The sequence below is a fragment of the Terrapene carolina genome, unplaced genomic scaffold, assembly GCF_002925995.2.
Source record: "Terrapene carolina triunguis isolate 2854851 unplaced genomic scaffold, T_m_triunguis-2.0 Scaffold88, whole genome shotgun sequence".
NCBI classification, from domain to species: Eukaryota; Metazoa; Chordata; order Testudines; family Emydidae; genus Terrapene; species Terrapene triunguis.
In genome coordinates, this window is record NW_020664439.1 from 10,000,422 (window position 1) to 10,021,352 (window position 20,931).

General features: G+C 39.5%; 1 protein-coding gene across 2 annotated transcripts in view; it reads left to right on the forward strand.

The window, feature by feature from the left end:
- The window catches only part of CLSTN2 (calsyntenin 2), a 676,166-nt gene that overhangs the window by 579,485 nt on the left and 75,750 nt on the right, over window positions 1–20,931 (forward strand). For both annotated transcript variants that reach the window (XM_026649976.2, XM_026649975.2), the window contains exons 7-8: window positions 1,128–1,376; window positions 1,951–2,072. In XM_026649976.2, coding sequence (XP_026505761.1) covers window positions 1,128–1,376; window positions 1,951–2,072 — 371 coding nt within the window. The remainder of the gene's footprint in view (window positions 1–1,127; window positions 1,377–1,950; window positions 2,073–20,931) is intronic.

The window sequence follows — 20,931 nt, forward strand, 5'->3', positions numbered from 1 at the left end:
CGGGATGCGCCCTGCTGGGGGGAGGATATGGAGGAGCAGCAGGGTTGGGGGTGGAGGGAGAGGCAAAGTAGATAGTCGACAGCGAGAGGGGAAGCACGTAAAAGGCCAGTGGCTGGGCAGCAGAGGCAACATGTAACTGTCCGCCGTCTGGGACCTGCCCACATTCACCAACCACCGCAGCTCGCAGCCAGTGCCAGCCAGAAAGGGGATGGGGAGCTGGGCCCTGCTGGCCAAGAGCTGGCACGCAGCGGGGGCTGTGCTGATGGACCAGCAGGGGGAGTGGCTGACCCCATGTGCTGCATCTTCACCCCGCCACCAGCCTTACACACCCACTCCCATCATTGGCCACTGGACCCCCCACTCACCGCTGGTGGCTGGTGAGCAGGGATCCGGCCAGCAGCAGGACCCACCAGTACTTATGCGGGGGAGACAGAAAATATGGGGCAATTTGCCTGTTTTTAAGAAAAAGTCAGGACACCTGCAGGAGGGCTTAAACATGGGACTGTCCTTTTAAAAATGGGATGTCTGGTCACCCTACAGTGATATGAATCTTTACCTATTTTCTAGAGATAGCATTACTAACATTCTACCATCATTGTGAATTTCTATGATGTGTCCATGGAAGGAAATCCATGAAGTTATTTCAAACTCATGCCTATAAAATCTTATATCACAACACATCACCATGAACTATGTACACACACCAGCAGGAAGGGGAGATTTTGAGCTTTCCACTGGGACACAGAATACTTGCTTCTTGTAGTTTCTGAAATGCCAGATGTGAAACATAAGATAATGTTAAAGCTATTTAAAATAACAATGAGACCTTTCTAAGACATTCATCTCCCTCCAGTGCCTGTAAAGTTGTACTCAGCATGACCAATATATCTAGGGGAGGGATTTCATTAATAGCACCAATTAAAAAAACCACAACCTCAAAAACAAAACGCACCTTTCTGTACACTGTGTGTTGGTACTGTACAAAGGCATTCTGACTCTGAAGTCAATGGAACCATTTGTGGAGTAAGATGTTGCTGAACAGGAGCAAGGGTATCTGAATCTGGCCTATAATGAATTTAACGGAATAGCTTTCTCATCACTACCTCATCGTTATATGTCATCTGCAGGAGCATCCTCAGGTGCCATTGACTTATTACCGACTCCTAGTGCAGCAACTAACTGGACAGCTGGGCTTCTGATAGACAACAATGACATGATTTTTAAATTTGATGGAAAACAAGGAGCCAAAATTCCTGATGGAATAGTACCAAAGAATTTAACTGATCAATTCACTATCACTATGTGGATGAAACATGGACCTAGTCCAGGACTGAGAGCTGAAAAAGAAACCATTCTTTGCAACTCTGACAAGACAGGTGAGTCTATTTATTTTAAATCTTTTTGGCAGAGCTCACAGTGGCATGGGTGGAGTTTTTCTTCCTATCAGTTAATATATTTTGAAAGGAAGCCATAAATCTTGAGTATTGTGTCTCTGAAAGTTTTACACATTCCTTAGTTGGGTGATAACTGAGCTCAGTGAAAGTTTCCGCAATACTTTTGCATTTCTCAAAACTCATCTAAGGATTTTGTAGAGAGCGGTTGACAAAATGGGGAAAATTAGTTCTAATTTTTCATGATTTAGATTTGGGAAATTAGTGTTATGTTAACTGAAATCAGATTAAATATTAATTGGAAAACTGCTGGCCCAATTCATCCATAAACTAAATGGATAGGACCTAATCCTCAAAGGTGCTAAGCACCTGCAGCTTTCACTAAATTCATGAGGAGGTACAATTCTGAAATAAAGTAGAATGTTATGTCTGTTGGTTTGTTTGAAGTGTATATTGCCTCCTTATACAGGCAGAATTTTTATTTGAGGCAAATTCAGCTAGACAAAGCAATTATGACACTTCAGTGGTTTAAGCCTCTTTATTTGTTATATATTTTTAGAAATGAATCGACACCATTACGCACTTTATGTGCACAACTGTCGTCTGGTGTTTCTGCTGCGTAAAGATTTTGACCAGGCTGATACGTTTCGCCCGGCAGAGTTCCACTGGAAGCTGGATCAGGTACTTGGGCTCCTTTTTTTATCTGTATGTAACCTGCACTTACAAGGGATGGTTCTCTGTCCCGCTGTAAAGGAAGAACCCCGAAGAGGTTGCTGCAAGCTTTGAGCTAACTGTTTTCATCTCAGTGTGGTAGAGGCTTGTAATTTTAGATCCAGAGGTCCTGGGTTTGATTCCCATTGCGGACAACCACACAGGGGCATCACATTACATGTAGTTCCTAAAAAAGTCCTCCATTCACCATCAGAAGCCTGTTTTATTTGCACAACAGAACTGATTTAGACCTTTCCAATAAGCACTTTGCTGATGTGGAGACAAGTACCTGATGGTGCATGTTGACTTGTCTTTCCTAGTCTGTAGACTCCTATGTTCAGTTGCTGTTGTATTTAATTTTGCTTGATTATGAAGAACACTTTATGGAGAAAATATTAAGTAGCCGAAAGTTGCCTTCCAGAGAATTATTAATTCTAGTTAAGATAAGGATGATGCAAACACACATTTTTACAGACTAATATTTGCTTAAACTGAGTTTTTTGTAACATATTTTTGAGCACAAAATGTAAAGTTCACATACAGGTATAGCATTATGCTAATTGTTTAATCCCTTACTTTCCTGTTAAAATGGACCAGAAGGTTGACCTGAATCCTGATTGCCAAATATATCTAATAGGAACCCATTTAATGGACATAGCACTTGTTTTTTCACTTCTGGTATCCAGATGAGGGTTAGTTCTGGTATACTTGAAATGAAGAAGCCTTAACATGTCTCAAAGGATGAATTTACACTAATGAATGGTGAACCTTAAAGGTCTTGTAAAAATGGTTTAGTTTGATACTATTGTGTTGAGTGCTATAGAAATATTTATAAGTCAATGCCATGGAACTGAATTGCTACAGTAAAAGATAAGTTCTGATAAGCATTCAAGATTTTAGAGATATTTATTCAAAACTTATGTGTACCATTTTGAGCTGGAAAGCTGAATTAAAATCACCTTGTGTGCTGCTTTGTTTTCTTGTTTTGAAGCAGATTTTTTTTTTGTCTTTTGAAGAGGGAGGAACAGTATCTTTGAATAAGTAAACTATCATGAAATTCCAGTAACTTAGCCATGACAAAGCACTGGAAAATGTGCAGTAGGGGACAATACTCCATTGATAGGGAGATGTCTAATAGTCTGAGAGAACTTTTTCATCTCTACTACAGTCTGTGATTTTTTTGCTTCACACACTTTCTCTCTCACTTCCACACTTTTTTCAGATATTAGGCTAAAAATTAGACACACTTGGAAATATAGAAATGGCAACGACTTTACAATTATATTTCCCTCTTACATTCAAAAATAATGTATATCTTTAACTGGACTCTGGATTCTTTTCTTTTTTTCATATCAAGTCATATTTTTGCTTGTGATTAACATAGATGATGATTAGCAGGCAACATACATTCTCCAGGTTCGTATTTTGATGCTAACATTTCCTTCCTCTACCTAGGGCAGAGTGCTGTTCACCTTCCAGATGCTTTGGTACACCTTTCCTTTTAGAGTTTAGGGTATTATATGCTGCTGTTTCAGAACAATACGTGGAGCCAAATCAGAGTGTGTGTGTGTGTGTGTGTGTGTGTGTGTGTGTGTGTGTGTGTGTGAAAACTGGATAAATACAACTGCTATCCAGTGTCCAACAAGGGGTGAATGAGGGCCTGAGGCTGTGAGTCAAATTCTCTGTGAAGTCAATGGAGCTACGACAGTTTACACGAGCAGACTGGCCTCACATCTCTAACTGAAGTTTAAACATCATCCCAGCTATTTAGCTACAGTTCTTTGATGTGTATCTTGAAGGTGCTGGAGGATTTCATCTAGAGACAATTGAATGAGCCCTTAGGGACAGTTTGAGATTAACATGGCCATGCTCTGAGTTATGTCTCTGGAGAGAGCTGAAGAGCTTCACTCAGTTGAAGGATCTCTGCAGGAGCAGATACCATTAGAAGGGAATCCAAACCAGTAATTGGCATATTATCTTTCCATATTTAGTGCTCAGTGAAATACTATGAGCCTGAATGTCAGTAGAGAACCATTTTTATACTTAAAATATGCCCTCCATATTATCATATAGTATCAGTCATTGACCAACATTGAAGATGGACTGAAAATTTTTATGTAGGGGACAGGGACCCTATTACTTAAAAACCATTCAATGATAGAAGAGACTTATTAGATCAACTAGTTCATTTTTCTTTTCTCTCCTAGTGTAGGATAATACCCACAATATATTTTCTAGTGCTCTTCCCTGCTGAAACAACACGGTAAGTGTAAAGTATACATAACATTTGTTATGGTTAGGGCAACTAGGTTTCTGTGACCCTTACTTACTATTGTCCCAGTCGTACTTCAGGAGGCTTTGGCAACTAGGAAAGGTCACTTCTCATGTAAATGCACTCCCTGTTGCTATTCCCTCTGGCCTTCCAGCACTCTCTGCAAATTCTTATAGAACCCAACCAGATTGAAACTCTGGGAAAGCTTTTCAAAGACAATTTCAATGGAATGTAGGTGCCTAATCTACTGAAGTGAAAATCCCACTAGGTGACTTTCTGCTTTTTTTAAGGTACCTGAATACCTTTGAAAATCTGGCCCTCTGAGCTCAGTTAGGCCAGGATCTAGTACATGACCTCTCAGTCTTTGAAATGAATACTTTAAGTGCTAGTGTGATGGAACCTGGGCTGTTTTGGATTATTAACCAGATTCTCACAACCTGGAGCACAGTGTAATGTGGAAAGCTGCAGACTTCATGGCTTGTACACAGTAAAAACCAGAGGTTGATACAGTGGGCCCAGCACGGAGCATCTGTTAATTGAAAGTAAACGGTGGGAGGATATTTTATTGGGCATAAGGTACTACATGGCGGTGACAACAATTTGGTGCTCATTTGAGCTGAGAGGAGTCCAGTGACCTCAGGTGCAAGAGGCGCATGGATTATTTTTCACTAGTGCTGTGGAGCAATAGAATTCATGATACCAGATTCTAAGTGTTCCCTATTTAGCCCACAAGATGTTTGATGTTCTGAGGCAAAGATCACAGAAGGCAGCTCGTTTTCATCTTGAATATAATTTCTTAGGGTACGTCCAGACTACCCGCCATATTGGTGGGTAGCGATTGATTTATCGGGGATCGATATATCGTGTCTCGTTAAGACGCGATATATCGATCCCCGAACGCGCTCCCCGTTGACTCCGGAACTCCACCGGAGCGAGCGGCGGTAGCGGAGTCGACGGGGGGAGCCGAAGAAGAAGTGAGGTTTTTACCCACGAAAGCTTATGCCCAAATAAATCTGTTAGTCTTTAAGGTGCCACCAGACTCCTTGTTGTTTTTGTAGATACAGACTAACACGGCTACCCCCTGATACAAAGAAAATCAGTGTGAATCTCATATGCACACACTGTTAGCATAGCTGCAACATTTCCTAAACAACTGAGTGACAGATGCTCAGTAGGTAGCAGCTTCCCTATCTTCTGGCAACTCTAGCTTATTGTGAAGCATAGGTGTTTCCTTCATTTCAATATGCAAAATCAAACCATTTGTTTATTTTTGTAAATTTCCTATACAGAAGTTTAAAAGGACACTTGTGAGGCATTTTCCAGAGCTTTTTAAATCCTTTCTTTTCTCAGAGTTAATTATAGAGCCCAATTTTCAAACTTTAGTATATATTATGAGCTGATTTATCACAGAGTCCATATAATGGCACCTAAATTGGCACTTAGCCTATATAGCCATTTCAGGCAACTATCACATCATATGGCTTAGAAACTCCATATGTGCCTAATGTGTATCATGCAGTTGCAGTTATTTTGGGGAGGTTAGGTGCTTAATATTAGAGTTATAGGCTATAATTTTTGAGCCTTGGCTGGTGTGGGAAGAGTTCCCCCCATCTCAATCTACTTTATACTACTGCTTCTGCCAGACTTCCTCTGACCCATACAGGATTGAGTCCAAATAATGATTTGTATAATGAGCCATAGTTTTAAAGCCTTTTGGTAACAGTGGAGGACATAGCATTAAATAGGCCAATGCACAATATATTTCACGCTCTGTGCACCATGGATATTGCATTTTTCATGCTAGTATGCAAGACTTAATCAAAGCCAAGACATTTCCCCCCTAAATCAACATCTAAAGCAGTAATCTTATTTTGATCTTTCAGACAGGGACAGAATAATTTTTAATTCAAACTCTAATTATTTTCTGCCTCTTGCTATTTTGCTCATATTGAATCTGGTCCTGTAGCCCACTGGCAAAATCTTCATTGAGTACCTGCAAAAATGGCTGCACTGCAGGATCTAGGAGCATGATGCAGTCATTCTAAATTGGCAAAAATGGATAAAGATGCAGAAAATAGTTTTTTTTTCAAAGTCAAGATAAGCTGCTCTGAATAATCCAAAGCGAGTCTAAAGCACAAATTGTACTAAAACAGCCTCAAGTTTAGTTTTATCATTCTGAAAACAGTGATTGTTCATAGTAAAAGAGTAGGTTATTCAAATGAATCAGAATATAATGTGTTCTATCTGTCTATCACATGTGCACATGGTGTTGGGTAGGCCTCCATTTACAGGTAACTGACTCATTTACAATGTAGAATAGGAGCTTACACTTGATAGTACACACCCTTGTCCTTTAATACACTGCATTTCTATTTACCTTGGAAAGTAAGCAACTATGCATGTGTATGATAGTGCTTTAGCTGATTTTCCAAGCTATGCATGCTGTGTTATCATAGGGCAAAACTAAAGGGATTGGAATTGGATATATAGCCTTTCAGATCCAGGGTAATAGTTTGAATTAGTTTTGTCAGTAGTAGCTGAAAGTTGTTACTATATGATGGCTGTTTAGCCTATATGAAATTAGGAAATAGACTGAGACTACTTCCTAGAGGACAAGTGACCATAACATGAAAATCATAAAAGGCATCTTTATTGACAGACTCTGCAGAGAGGACAATGAGTGAATTGGTATGGAGACTGAACTATCCTCTGAACCCTAGAATGCTGGGGTGTATTGATGGGACAGTGTGGCATAAACTTGTACTGCCCATTACGTACGTGTGTGTGGTGTGTGTGTGTGTGTAAATCTGGCACCTTTCATTGACAGTTTAAAAAAAGTTAGTGACTTTAATCATTTTATTTGAGGCTCAAAAGAGTTTCAATTCTTAAGCACATAACTATTTCTTCACCAATTGGTATGCAGGCCTGTAGTGCACTGTGCATACATCCTTAATAAGCCTCCTACAGACAGAAAATTAGAAAACACCTAACTTGCATCCTACACAGCCAGCAGGAGAAAAATGATAGATGAATCATGCTAATCCTGTGACTAAGAAGAAATTATCCCAGGCCTCAGACAGCCTCTGCGGCATCCAAAGCACCCCTAGTCTATTACATTCTAACCTCTAATATCTTATCTAACACAGTTTATTTACCATTTTTCTTTCTCATTCTGAATGCTATTTTGATTCATTGTATGTAGCATCTTGCTTCAAAGCAGCCTTTGCCAGCACAAAAATGTGGAAATGCTGCAAATGTTCTTTGAGATCCCAATTTAAGGCATTTTTAATGTAATTGTACTATCCCAGTTAACCACCAATCTTGACAAATGTATTAGATTTTGTACTGTGCAAGACCAATTGTGCTACATGAGCCTGAAAACTCTTTTTATGCCAACTGATTTCCATAATATTGCTTTGTGCCTTTGTAAACCTGCTATGACCCTTGAAGAGGCATTGAGCTGCATTCAGCAATACCCCTTTGCATTTAATTTCAGTGATCAGGAGATATTTCTATGGATGTTTGTGTGCTGCCTTTTGCGACAGTTTCCCCCACCCTTCTTTCCCCCGCCCCCCCAGGAATAAACTGTATTGTAATTTTATTACAGGGTAGGATTTTCAAAAGCAATCAGTGTTGTCTAACTTTGGTCCCATTGAAGTCAGTGGTAAAACTCCCATGGAAAATAAATATTGTTTAAAATCAGGTACAGCATCAGGAAACAATGGAGGAAGAACACAGTACACACTCTCCTAGTAACTCTATGGAAGTCAATGGGAGTTCCATACATGGAGAATGTACACAAGCAGACTCTATATTAGGGATCGGCAACCTTTGGCACGCAGCTTGCGAGGGTAAGCACCTTGGCGGGCTGGGCCGGTTTGTTTACCTGCCGCGTCCGCAGGTCCGGCCGATCGCGGCTCCCACTGGCCGCGGTTCACCGCTCCAGGCCAACGGGGGCCGCGGGAAGCGGCACGGGCCGAGGGATGTGCTGACCGCCCTTCCCGCAGCCCCCATTGGCCTGGAGCGGCGAACTGTGGCCAGTGGGAGCTGCGATCAGCCGGACCTGCGGACGCGGCAGGTAAACAAACCGGCCCGGCCCGCCAGGGTGCTTACCCTCGCAAGCTGCGTGCCAAAGGTTGCCAATCTCTGCTCTATATGTTGGGACCTGTATATACTGCAATAAGCTGGACCTATCACATCAAGTTGCCTTGTTTTTTTTTTTCTGAAATATTCATGTAGAAATTCTCCTGGAGCTTCAGGAATGGTTTTTTAAAGATTTTTGTTTAATTAAATCTGAAAGTGAATAATAGAATCAGTCCATTCTTCTTTATTTTTATATTGCATTTATTTTGTGCTGTCCCTTGATTTCCAGTTATGCCACTGAAGGTTTTATAGAATGTGCACGACTCTATTGCGGAAGTTATTGGGCAAAGTTGGAGATTTGGGCAGCTGGGTAGGGGACATATGTGACTCTTGGCTCACAGAAAGTCAGTTTAGCTTTTGGAGAGTCAAGAGGCATTTTAATTTTTTTTTTTTTTTTTTTTTTTGCAAGGGGGAAATGATAGATGTATTTTTCCCCTCCCATTTGTGATTTTTTTTAAAAAAGTGACGTTAAATGTAGTTTGGGCGTAAGGTATGAAAATGTGTATTTTTCTTTAAAACTCTGGCAGGATATTGGGAAGGAGCAGAATGGGGAAAGTTTTAGGTAGAAAATCCTCCATAAATCAGAGACAAAGAAGTTTCAGGAAGAATATTGTTATCCTAATTCTACTAAATAAAGCTCCTTTGTTCAATGTTAGATTAAAGCAATTGTGTGGTTCTTTACCATAGTCACTAACCAGCATCTCTAACCAGACAACTATCTGCCATTTTATCTAGATATAATGGTTAGATATTTTACTGGAGCTGGATTTTTCTGTAACGTTGAAACAATGAACAATGTTGGCACTGAAACTGTAATGAATAAGTGTGTGTTAACCCATTTACAGCATAACCTAAGAACGGCCATTTAGGGTTAGACCAATGGTCCGTCCAGCCCAGTATCCTGTCCTCTGACAGTGGCCAGTGCCAGGTGATCCACAGGGAAGGAACAGAACAGGTAATCATCAAGTGATCCATCCCCTGTCACCCATTCCCAGGTTCTGGTAAACAGGAGCTAGGGACACTTCAGAGTATGGTTTTGCATTTAGATGAAGGGGAGCAGTTTACACCTATCTTAGAGCTATTGTTTTTGAATGTCTCCAGGCTCAGAAAGAAAATTCTATATCGGTTTTCCACTTATTCAATGTCTGGAAGATTTTCTTGGCAACAATAAGGCCCAGCAATGTAAATGTGTAGCTCCTTGTGCAAATTCTGTGTCAGGGGTGTATTTCTTGGTTATCTTCGTAGCTGCAGAATTGCAAAATACACAAGGCCCTACCTATATGAATTAATCAAATGTTAATGGCCTTTTTGCAATTTAGTGACAAGAAAAGTGTATTATAACATTATTTCATCATGTGTGAACTATGGACCTAATTTAGTAGGACATATTGAAGTTACAGTGTGACAGCATATAGACATGCTGCAGTTATAGTACATAATAATCAGGGCTTTCAGGTGCTGTGACTGTCAATATGATAAAGCGGTTTAATTATTTAAAGCTGTAATTAAACCATCCATATTTTTTGAAAGGGAATGTGAACTTACTGTGCTATCTGCATATTACAATTCTTAAGTCTTACAAAAATGACTCACAATTCACCTGGAAACAAGTTTGCAAACTCTTGTATTTGACAGTGAATATATGTACAACAGTGAATATATGTATATTTTTTTTCTATTTCACAGCAATTATAAGTTATTATAAGTTTTGCATTTATTTTCTTGCCACCGTAGACTCTGTCTCATGTTAAGGCTTCCTCACTGTGCTGAGGGAGTGCTAGATAAGAGTCATAGTTATGAATATCATGATGTTTGTCCAATTATTGAAATCCATTCAGCCTCAGGACACGGAAAGTTACGTTGTCATGTAAGTGCTTACATTCAAGAGGGCTTGCATTCCTCTCAGGTTAGTAAAGTCTCAACTCATGGCAGAGAGAGAGACTGGTGGTTGGTAAGAAGATGATTATAACCTTGTAGTATAATTCCTGCTGGCCAACTTCTAAAGCAGAATTAACGGCATCAGGAGGCCACTTTGGGTACAATGTCTACACTGCAGTTAGACACCCCCGGCTGGCCTGTGCCAGCTGACTCAGGCTCAGGGTCTGTTTAATTTTGGTGCAGCTATTCTGGCTTGGGCTGTACCCCAAGCTTTGGGACCCTCTAACCTCAGCTGGCACTGGCCAGCCACAGGTTTTTCATTGCAGAGTGTAGACATACTCTTTCACAGCAAGAGGACAGGTGTGACAGTGCTGGGTGCTATGAGGGAAGAGAGCATAGTACTACTAATAATGAAATTCTTAGAGGTGTTTCACTCTATATGCATCCGAAGAAGTGGGTTGTAGCCACTTCTTAACGAAAGCTTATGCTCTAATAAATTTGTTAGTCTCTAAGGTGCCACAAGTACTCCTGTTCTTTTAATGAAATTCTTGTAAATGAAGAGGCAAGTGACAGACTATATTAAGGGTCTGGTCCTAATTCCAATGAACTCAGTGGAACAGCTCAATTGAATGGCTTGTTCAAGGGATATATAACACAGAAAGCTTGCTAGTCTGCTTAGAATTTTCCCTCTGTCACATTATTATACATGACCATCATCCCCGTTTCACAGATTGAGAAACTGAAGCACAGATAAGTTAAACGACTTGCCAAAGGTCACCCTGTGTGTTAGAAGACCCAAGTTCTACGCTCTGCTCTAACTCCCCGTTTCTGGGTTCAAACCACAAACATGTTGCCTCTATATACTATATTAATGGATAATATTTTGAAATATGTTATTGTAACTGTTAATGGTTTCATGAAACCTAGGTCACTGGTTTTATAATATTATGAAACTGTATGGAGCCCGGGCCTGTGGGATCCCTGGATCTCTGACACTCCCTTGTCACCACCAAGGGAGATGGGCGAAGCAGCATCTCACTATACCTGGTAGGTCAGGCCCCACAGGCAGTTCAATTGTAGCACCCAAGGCCTGCGACCATGTAATTGGCTCACACTCATTACTTAAGCCAGGAAGTGACCTGTGTCAGCCATCTGAGCAACTGTGCAGACCTCTGCTACTGCCACATTGGACCCTGCACTTGCCTGCCTCCTCCAGTCCTGATCCAACCCTATTCCTGATTCCTGCTCTGCTACTGACCTGCTCCTCAGTTCTAGCTCCCACCTTGCTCTTGCTCCATGCCTGATCCTTGCCTCTCTCTGGTTCCTGCCCTTTCCCCTTGCTCCGACCATCAGCTCCCAATCCTGACTCTGACCTCCAGACCTTTGGCTCAGCCCTTTGGCCGTGGCCGTGGTATCTGAGCCCAGCTGTGATCCTCAGCTTTGATTGCTAGTCCTGACTCTGGCTCAACCTCCTTGCTCTGATACTTGGCTGTTGACTCCGGCTCTGACCCCTGCTTCCGTTCCCCAATGTGGATGCCTGCTCTGACCACTAGACTTGTTTCCTGCTCTAACCCGTTGGCCAGACTTCCTACATCCCAGTTGCTAACACATACTAGAGGCATTCGAATTCTCATGAAAACACATGGTTTCCAAGTCACAATGGGCCGATTACAGCCACTTTTTCATATCAAAGTTTTGAATGTCTGATCCCTATTGATCCCACTTGATTGAAAAATGTAGTTCTTGACTTTGTGCCTTGGTAAATCCTACCCATCAACTTCCAGTGTCAAGGTACATTGGTCAACAGCAAAATTATTTAAATAATTTTGGTTTAGGGCATCTTACAAAATTAATTTAAAATGAAATAGTAGTCAAATAAATCACATATAGTATGACCAATGTGGCAATTTCCTGCAATATCCTTATTGAATTAAGTTTAAGTATCTTTGGAGTCCATTGTATTAAAGTTAAAGGTTATGTATTATTGTGGGCCTGGTTGATCAGAGGACTACATTGAACAATGTGGTAGACAAGAACCGTCTTTTGGGACAATGCCTATGAAGTGGATTCCTGGGAAATATCTGGGGAGAGGTGGAATGCAAATCCCTTCTCCTCCCCCCAGTTATTCAAAAACTCTACCCTTTGATACCCTAGGAAGAGAACCATTGCCTGCTGATTACCTGTTCCCAAATTTGGGAGATCAAAAGCCCAAGCTGTATAAAGATCTGCACAGTCAGCGTGCTTACTCTGAGCTGAGGCTGTTGCGAACTTATTACTACAGGAAAACTTTTTGCTGGGGTTTGAAGGACTGACTCCTGCCAGAGCCCCTGCTGGAGTTGGGGGATGATCTCTGGCAAGCTTATTAGCATGTGTGTAGGTTCTTTTATTGTTTTTAATGTTTTCTATGGAATGCTTTTACCTTAAGAGTAAATGTGCTTGCTTAGAAAGAACTGTATGGTAACTTATAATTGCTGACAATTATGTTGTTCATATCTTTGAAGAGTAAGAAAAGTGCAGATGCTGGCCTGTTTAGGCAGTCTGGCTTGCTGGGAATTTCACAGTGTAAGCGGGGAACTGTGCAAACTCGAAACTTGGTCAAGAGGGAGAGAGAAACATGTCTTTCCCAAGAGAGGTGATGGCTAAGGAGCCAGAAGCAATGGGCACCCTTGCTGGACCAAGGAGGGGGAATACAAATGCAATTGCTATGAACGGTGAACATAGGATGCATAAGTATTAAATTTTGGAAATGTATAGTCATATTGAATCTTGTAGAATATTTTCCACAAACCTATTTTGTATAAAATGTAACAGATCAGTTATAGTATGAATAATTTTTGCTTTATTGCCCATCATTTGCTGTTGCAGTATATCTGATCATCTTAATTATCAATTTAGAAAACTTAATGTAAGCTTTATCACTGCATTACCCAATGTGTCTTTTAATGTATGAAATGGATTAATACATGCTGAAAATGAAGATTATCTTGAAAGTAGCCTAGTATTTCAAATCTGCTCACTTAATAACATATTAGTGCTATCTTAACCCCTAGCCAGTTATTTGAAATTCCTAATTCACTAATTTTTTTTATCAGCAAGATAGCACAAGTGATATTTTTAAAAAATGTTAGTGTGTGCAGTGTAGACTAAATTCAAAATAAATTGTTAATTCACTTTGCCAATTTTGGCATTCTCTTAATGTAACCTAAATGAAGATGGAAATGTTACATGAAAGTGAACAATTCCTATGTGCTAACGAATGGGTTTATGTCTGCTGTGCACTTGAGGGAATAGAAGAGTCCAACTCTATTTGATGCTATTGTAGATTCACTTTGATAGTTGTCTGCCCTAGAGAATTGCCTTTTCTCAGATAATAAATTAGCTATGTCCTCAACTGTGCTTTTGGTATGAGAGATGTAGCGTAAATGTGATTTCTCACACTGTGTGCATCCTGTCTTCACACCCTACAGACACTTTTAGTCGTCATTGTGAAAAGTGTCTGAGAAAGCACTTGATACACTAACCCATTCAGGGACTTCAGAATGTGTCTGCTTTTTATGTAAGAGGGAAAAAAGTATAAAATAAAAATATTAATATAATGTCATAGTTCACAATATACCCTGTCATGTTTCAAGAGTAATTACTTGGAAAAATAAATATCAATATGAGATCCATAAACCAAAAGCCAGTTATATAATTGTAGTTTGGTGGCAGAAAACTATACAATATGTGTCTCTTTAAAGTACATTATTGTATAGACTCTACCTGTCTAAATATGTACTGGTAGTTTAAATCATTGCAATTTTTACCATGTTTCTTAAATGGCAGGACTATGAAAACTTCAAGAAGAAAAGAGCAAAGTTCTATTTTTCATTGAGGAAGTTTTTGTTTTTTCATCAATATGCATTTATTTGTAATAGCTCACCTACATTTTGTGTGCATGCTGAGGTTGTGCATACACATGGGTGTGTTTGTGTACACATAGGGAGTATATGTTTTTATATATGAAAATAATTTGTAACAAACTTTAGCTTTGTGTACTTAAGTTAACACATTCTATTTTTTTTTTTAATTTCTACATCATTATCAAAGACCTCAGCAATATTACATGACTTCTGTTTATAAAATAAAAGCTAGGGCTGAGTAAAGGGCATGAGGCCCTAGCTAGATTTAAGAAACATTTATTTCTTGTGAGATGATACAAAGATTTTGAGGCCATTGATCAGCACTACTCCTTGGAATGTTTATCTAAAGCTTGGACATTAATAATAAACCTGAAGAACACTATGGCAATTACAGAAGATTCCAAGATGGTTCTTTAAACATAGGTATTTTAAATATACTTCAATTGTAGCATGTGGGCTACCTTTACATGAAGTTGTAAATACTTAAATCTGATTCTAATCTCAGTTGCATAGAGGAAGAAGGTCATCTAACTAAAACTTTATCTCATGCATGTGTGGTACCTGATTTGATGAGGTAGAGTATATGGGTTATGCTTGCAAGTCCTCTGTCTAAGATTAGAATTTGGAACCCAAGGGCCCAAAATTATCCTTTGGACTAATACACATAATGCTTTATGGGATGCCTGTTCTTGATGACTAAGGAAAGGCTCAATCGGCATGTAATTTGGCCCTTTGACGTGTAAGATGGGTACATGCTTTATGGTGTATGGGGAAGTTATTGATCAGGGTTAATTTTGACCTATAAACATATGGTCATCATTACTTTATTACCTAATGGGATGAATGCTCAGTTGTGTGATACACATGCACAGTTTCATAACTTCTTAACCCTATGTGCACTTGATAGGTGTTTATAAATGTATTATCAGGCTCAGCTAGCTGTACACAAAGAATGAAACATTATAGCAAAAACTAAAATATTATCAAAGCTGCTGAACCAGCAGGGCTTTTTCACTAAGATCTTGTCCTTTATGAAAGGAGATGCTGTTGTGTCATGGTCCTCATCTCTGGTGCTGCCTGAATTCCTATCATAACAAATAGCTCACTCGAGGGTCTGACTGAATGTGTTGAGGGAGTGGGACTGAGTGGGCGAGGAAGAGGTAGGGAAAAAGCAGGGGGCTCTCAGGGAAAGGGGCTGAACATAAAATAGATATAGGGGGGGCCTTTTATGTTCCTTGTATGTGGCAGCTAGGGAGGGAGAAGAGCTGCTGGAGATTGTGGTGCTGGTGGGGGGGCTTAAAGGACAGGCTGAGGGCACAGAAGGAAGAAAGGTGGGGTAGGGCTGGGGACTGCTGGTAGAACAGACTGGAGGGAGATGGTGACCATCAAAAACTGGGGATGGAAAAGAGAGGTGAAGCTGGGGGGGGGCTGGAAGGAGTGGGGATGGTGCCAGTGGGCAGAGCTGGAGGCTGCTAATGGCAGGTTATCAGCTAGAGGTATCAGGGCAGTACTGTTATAATATGAAGAGAAGCATTGCCCTGAGCTATTGTGGGTCGGTCCTCTGAGTAGGAGGGTGTTGAGGAGCAAGCACCTCCTGCCTCTCTGTAGCAATAGGTTTAGTATCACTGCATACCCTCACAGGATGAGCAGCTGAAAACTCTGCCATTAGAGATGGGCATCAGCTTCTAATGGGACCCTGTTGAGACAAAGATATATCTGGGAAGAAGTTAGGGGAGAATTTTCACTTTGCAAGATTTCCAGACCAAAAGGTTTGAGATAAATTTGTATATGCTTTAGTAGAGTTGGTTGGGAAATTGTTTTTTCCCCCATGAAAAATGTGGATGAATGTTTTCTTTCAATCTCATTAAAAATTTTACTCTGATTTTTTTTTTAATTTTTAGTGAACCCCCCCAAACAATTGTTTTGTTGTTGTTTTTATCAGAAGAGCCCCAAGATGTTTGACAAAAATAGAATTTTTGACAAAAATAGAATCATAAAAATGTCGGATAATGGCTTTTTTTTAATCTGTTGAATAACATTTCAGTAGCAAAACTTCAACCAGCTCAATTCTTTGGATAAGCATTAGAACCTTTGGATATTTAGCCTAACCAAATCTATAAACCTTCTAAAGTTTGCCTATCACTAAACTAATCTAGACACTCGAGATAAATTCTACCTTCAGTGACACTGATATAAATCCAGAGTAGCTCCGAAGAGGACCGAATGTGACCCTTACTGCTTACTCAGTTTCTCACAAAAGCAAAGCTAGCATGGTTGTAGTTAGCACTGAAAGAATGCCATCTACTGACTAAATAACACTATTCTCTGACTGTATCTCAGGCATAACGGGTACTTAATTAACTTGTCTCTGTATGGTACCTAACATATAATCTGTCTCTACATAATGCCAGCTGTGTAATTAAATGGCCAGCAGTTCTCATTTAAGTCGAGAGACAATGCATAATATTGGGGTTGTGTAACTTACACATTTATCTTTTATTATAAACTCAGAAGGATGAAAATATGATCATTTTTCATTTTACAGAAACTAAGAAGGTGGCAAAATATGAATCTTTGCCACATTCCGTCACTAAAGATCAAAATCTGGTCAAAACAAACTAGCATTCACTGTCTCTTTGCAAATATGGAGCTCTAGGGCCCAATCTTCAGAGGAATGTATAACACTAATTTGGGAGGGTAGGTGTACATATCATGTACATGTCTCTCTCTGCGTATCTTCATCTCATCTAGACAAAAGTATCATTTAGAATAAGACCTCCCACATGAATAACTATTAGGTTTCTCAGGGGACTTTTTCTCAATATAACATGAAAGTTTTGAAGGATCAGAGAAGCCTTTATCTCTGATATGCACCCTGTCCCTTCAGGAGAGCAAAAATCCTTCAAGTAAATCACCTTCCCAATCACGTGAAAATTGTAAAAGGGTGTGTGTACATTGCCTGTCTGAACTCCACATTCCTTCTGTGAGGTATTCAAAGGAACCCTCTCAGGCAAAGTCAATGTCACCTTAAGAGATAGCAAGCCTTTGCAGAAGGCCCTGCCAAATGATGTAAAGTCTTCAAAGAAGCAGCAAATATAATTTACAGTGAGAGAGGTCATCATCCCCGTGGGATATTACTGGAGCTCTTTTTTTCTATGTACCTGTTACTAAAGTGGGAATCCAAATATTTTCAGGTTACCAGGTGAGAACTGAGATATACAGACTACATACTTATCAAAGAGATGAAAAGGAGCATGTTGTACTTCCAATAGGGTTTTAACAAGTAGAAGGCAAGTCGGTGCCCCGGACTGACACAGCTGCACCCTGAAGTGGTGGGGGTAGGGGAGCGCAAAATCTTGCCCTACTGCACAGTCATGTTAGTGCTGCCTGGATCATAGCTCTGAGAGGTGTGGGGAGAGCAGGAGATATGTCCCAGGTCTTCCCCCTCACAAACCAGCCTTGGATTTGCCATCTTTCACCCATGTACCACCATCGGAGCAGAATAGGCTGAACTCTCACTAGAGTTACAGCAACTTACTTCCCTCATGGTGCAGCTTACTTCCCTTCAGTAGCACTACTGCTGTGCTCAAGGAGAGAAGCATTTGCTTAAGTGCTTTGCAGGATTGGGGCCAGAGTTCTCAGCAATTTAAGGATTAAGCCCTGAGAGCACCGGAGATCAAGGCATTCTGGTCTTAAGCTTAATCCTGTATTTGATAGCCAGCATTGAGATCAGAGTTTTTTGGCAGATATCTGCTCCCTTTGCACCAGTTTATGCAAAAGGGGAGCTTATAACCCATAAAGTCTGTCTTGCTATAGCCAGTCTTTTATTTAAAGATTTTGCTCTCAAAGCCCCTAAATGGGAAGCTGCATGTATATTCTGTTTCAGATGAGGAGTAGCTAAATCTCAGGATAAAATTCTGATTTTGTTCCCCAGAATATTCTCCAGGAAGTGAGCAAGTAAACACATGCATTAGCCAAGTATCGGAAATGTCTCTGCTAACCCTGCTGGTGAGGATTTGCATAACTAATACCCGAAGAGATAATAGCAAGGTTTCAAATTTATAGCATTATTTCCAAGCACATGTTTCTGGAAATGAAAACATTTAACAAATTCAGTGGAATGAGTTCTATTTTCCAAAGGGGCAGAATTTATTATTTAAATTATTCATGGGAGGCTTATATATAAGTACAAAGATCTGTGATATGCCAACTAATTTATTATTATATTACCCAGAAGATATTTAATTGGAACGCTTTGCTTTTGTAAGAAGGAGTAAGACAATTCATGTCATATTGTTTCTAAAATTATATTTATGTATAGCCAGGCTCCATAACAAGGGAGGTTAAATAGAAAATTTCTTAGAATACATCTACAAAATATATAATGTTATCTGAGTAATCTATTTGTTTAATATATGGCTAATAACCTACACAGACTCCTTAAATAAATCATAGCATTAGTACTCTTTCTTTAGGAGTGACCATGTTGTACAGACAAGACTTTGGTTCTCTATAGAACCGAGTGGGATGAGGCCCAGATACGAAATTCCATTGATAAGCATACTCTCTGTGAAGTCAGGAGAATTTGGAGAATGTAGCATCATTTGTCTGTCTTGCTGCAAACTCTGAGCAACTAAAAGGATGTGTTATTAATAAAAAGAAGATGAATGCTTATTTAACAAACAAATAAAACCTCTTCCCAAAACAAAGTACTGGTTACTGTAGCCTATTTATTGGTTACTTCTGGCCTGGCATCAGGAGTTAAAAGTTGTATCATTAGCCCAGATCATCCCATAGACATCTGCCTGCAAAACTCACCCCTTTCATACTATGCAAGGGGCTACTTTGCATGGGGGTAATCTACCGTTTTAATACTCATATTATATATTCTAAGTAACTGAAAGAGTAGACCTGAAAGAGTCTCTCTCCCAGCCTATTGGGTGAATAATACATGTTTCGGAAAGCTACTTAAATATGTAGTTATTTAGTTCACCACCAAAAACCAATTTGTAGACTATACATATTACTGAGGCCTCTAAAGAGTGAAAAATAATGTTATCATAAATCCCTTAATAATGGTGTCTACAGGAAGAATCCCTAGAGATAGCAGCTGAGTAGAAGACAGATCCCATGCATCATGGAAAGTGTTTTAAATGCCAGCTAGTTTCAAAGATGAATTATATAGCCTATGAATGAAATAAAGTGGAATTCCATATTTGCTCACTATTAAATGAGAATGAATGTGTAGATAAAGGCTCATTCCAGTTATCTTCAGAGATGTTTTACTCAAAGCCCAAACTGCTGTTCCATTTTGCTTGCACGTCAAGTTTAGTATATGCATTAATAACAAGAGAATATAAGAGCCTAGTACATTTTCCAGTTCAGTTTACATGAATACATTATTCCAGTGTCTCAGCATTTGTTGTCAACATATTTCTGACCATAACATGTTTTTTTAAGAGATGATAAAATAAAATATCCAGGGGAAAATGCAATGTTTCAGTAATATTGGTTAACTGTAAAGTCTCGTTGCGTGATCTAGGCCAAATACTTGGTAGATTAGAGTTAGACAGGAGGAATAGGGACTATTTAGAGGCTCTAATTATGCAGTTTTTTTCTTTACTCTACATTATTATTATTGAAGTGCCAATAATCTGTTCAGATGTTATGTTTCAGAAAAGCTTTCATTGTGAGTCTTAAGATCTTGTGTCTCATACAAATCGCACATAAGCAATAGGATAATACCATATACCATAGTGCTCTCCAGAATTTAAACCTTTAGGCATTTGACGGGAAAGTTGTTTTAACAAATAAATCATGATGTAGTCCATCATTTGGAATATAATTTTTAAAATGCTGAAAGGCTAAAAGCCTTTTAAAACAGAGACAGAAAATTAAAACCTGCAGCATTTACTAAGGGTCATTTCCCCCCCCCCCCCCCCCAAAACGCAGTGGGAGACATTGTGGTTCACTTGGATTAAAAAAACAAGGTTATCAAAATTAATTAATAACCAGAGCACACCTTCATTTCACAATATTGACTGATCTTTTCATTCAGAGAGTAACATCGAGGCGAGACCATGGAGATATTCTGTTGTGCTTAGCAAACTGTGCAAGTATATATGAATGGCAGGTAGAATTCTTCTTCGCCACCACCCCTAAAGAAATAGATTTTAAAAGGTGAATCCACATTAAAGACTGCCATGCTACATTTCAAAGGGAGGGGGACTGAATTATCTCTTTTATCTATGTACTGAGCGATAATTTTGCCACATACATAAATAATTCATTTGCAGACTTCAAATGGTCTGCAGTTCAAATAGAGAGACTGTATTTGAGAGGATAACAATTTTAGTATATCTCTTGACAATCTGTGAATAAATAGGGCCACAGGTTTTTTGTGTTTTTTTTTTCTTTTCTTTTACTGTATAACTGGCAAGGCTATAATTTAACAACTTAGTTTGATTACTTTGAGATATCTGTGATTATTTTATCCCATAAATACTATTCGACAAATCAACTGACCATTCTGACAAATACTATTGTTTGTCTGCACCATGGGAGAGAAATACAGATTGGTATTTCAGTCCAAGTACTAGCATTAGTGACAGAAATAATTAGTATTTGTCAACTA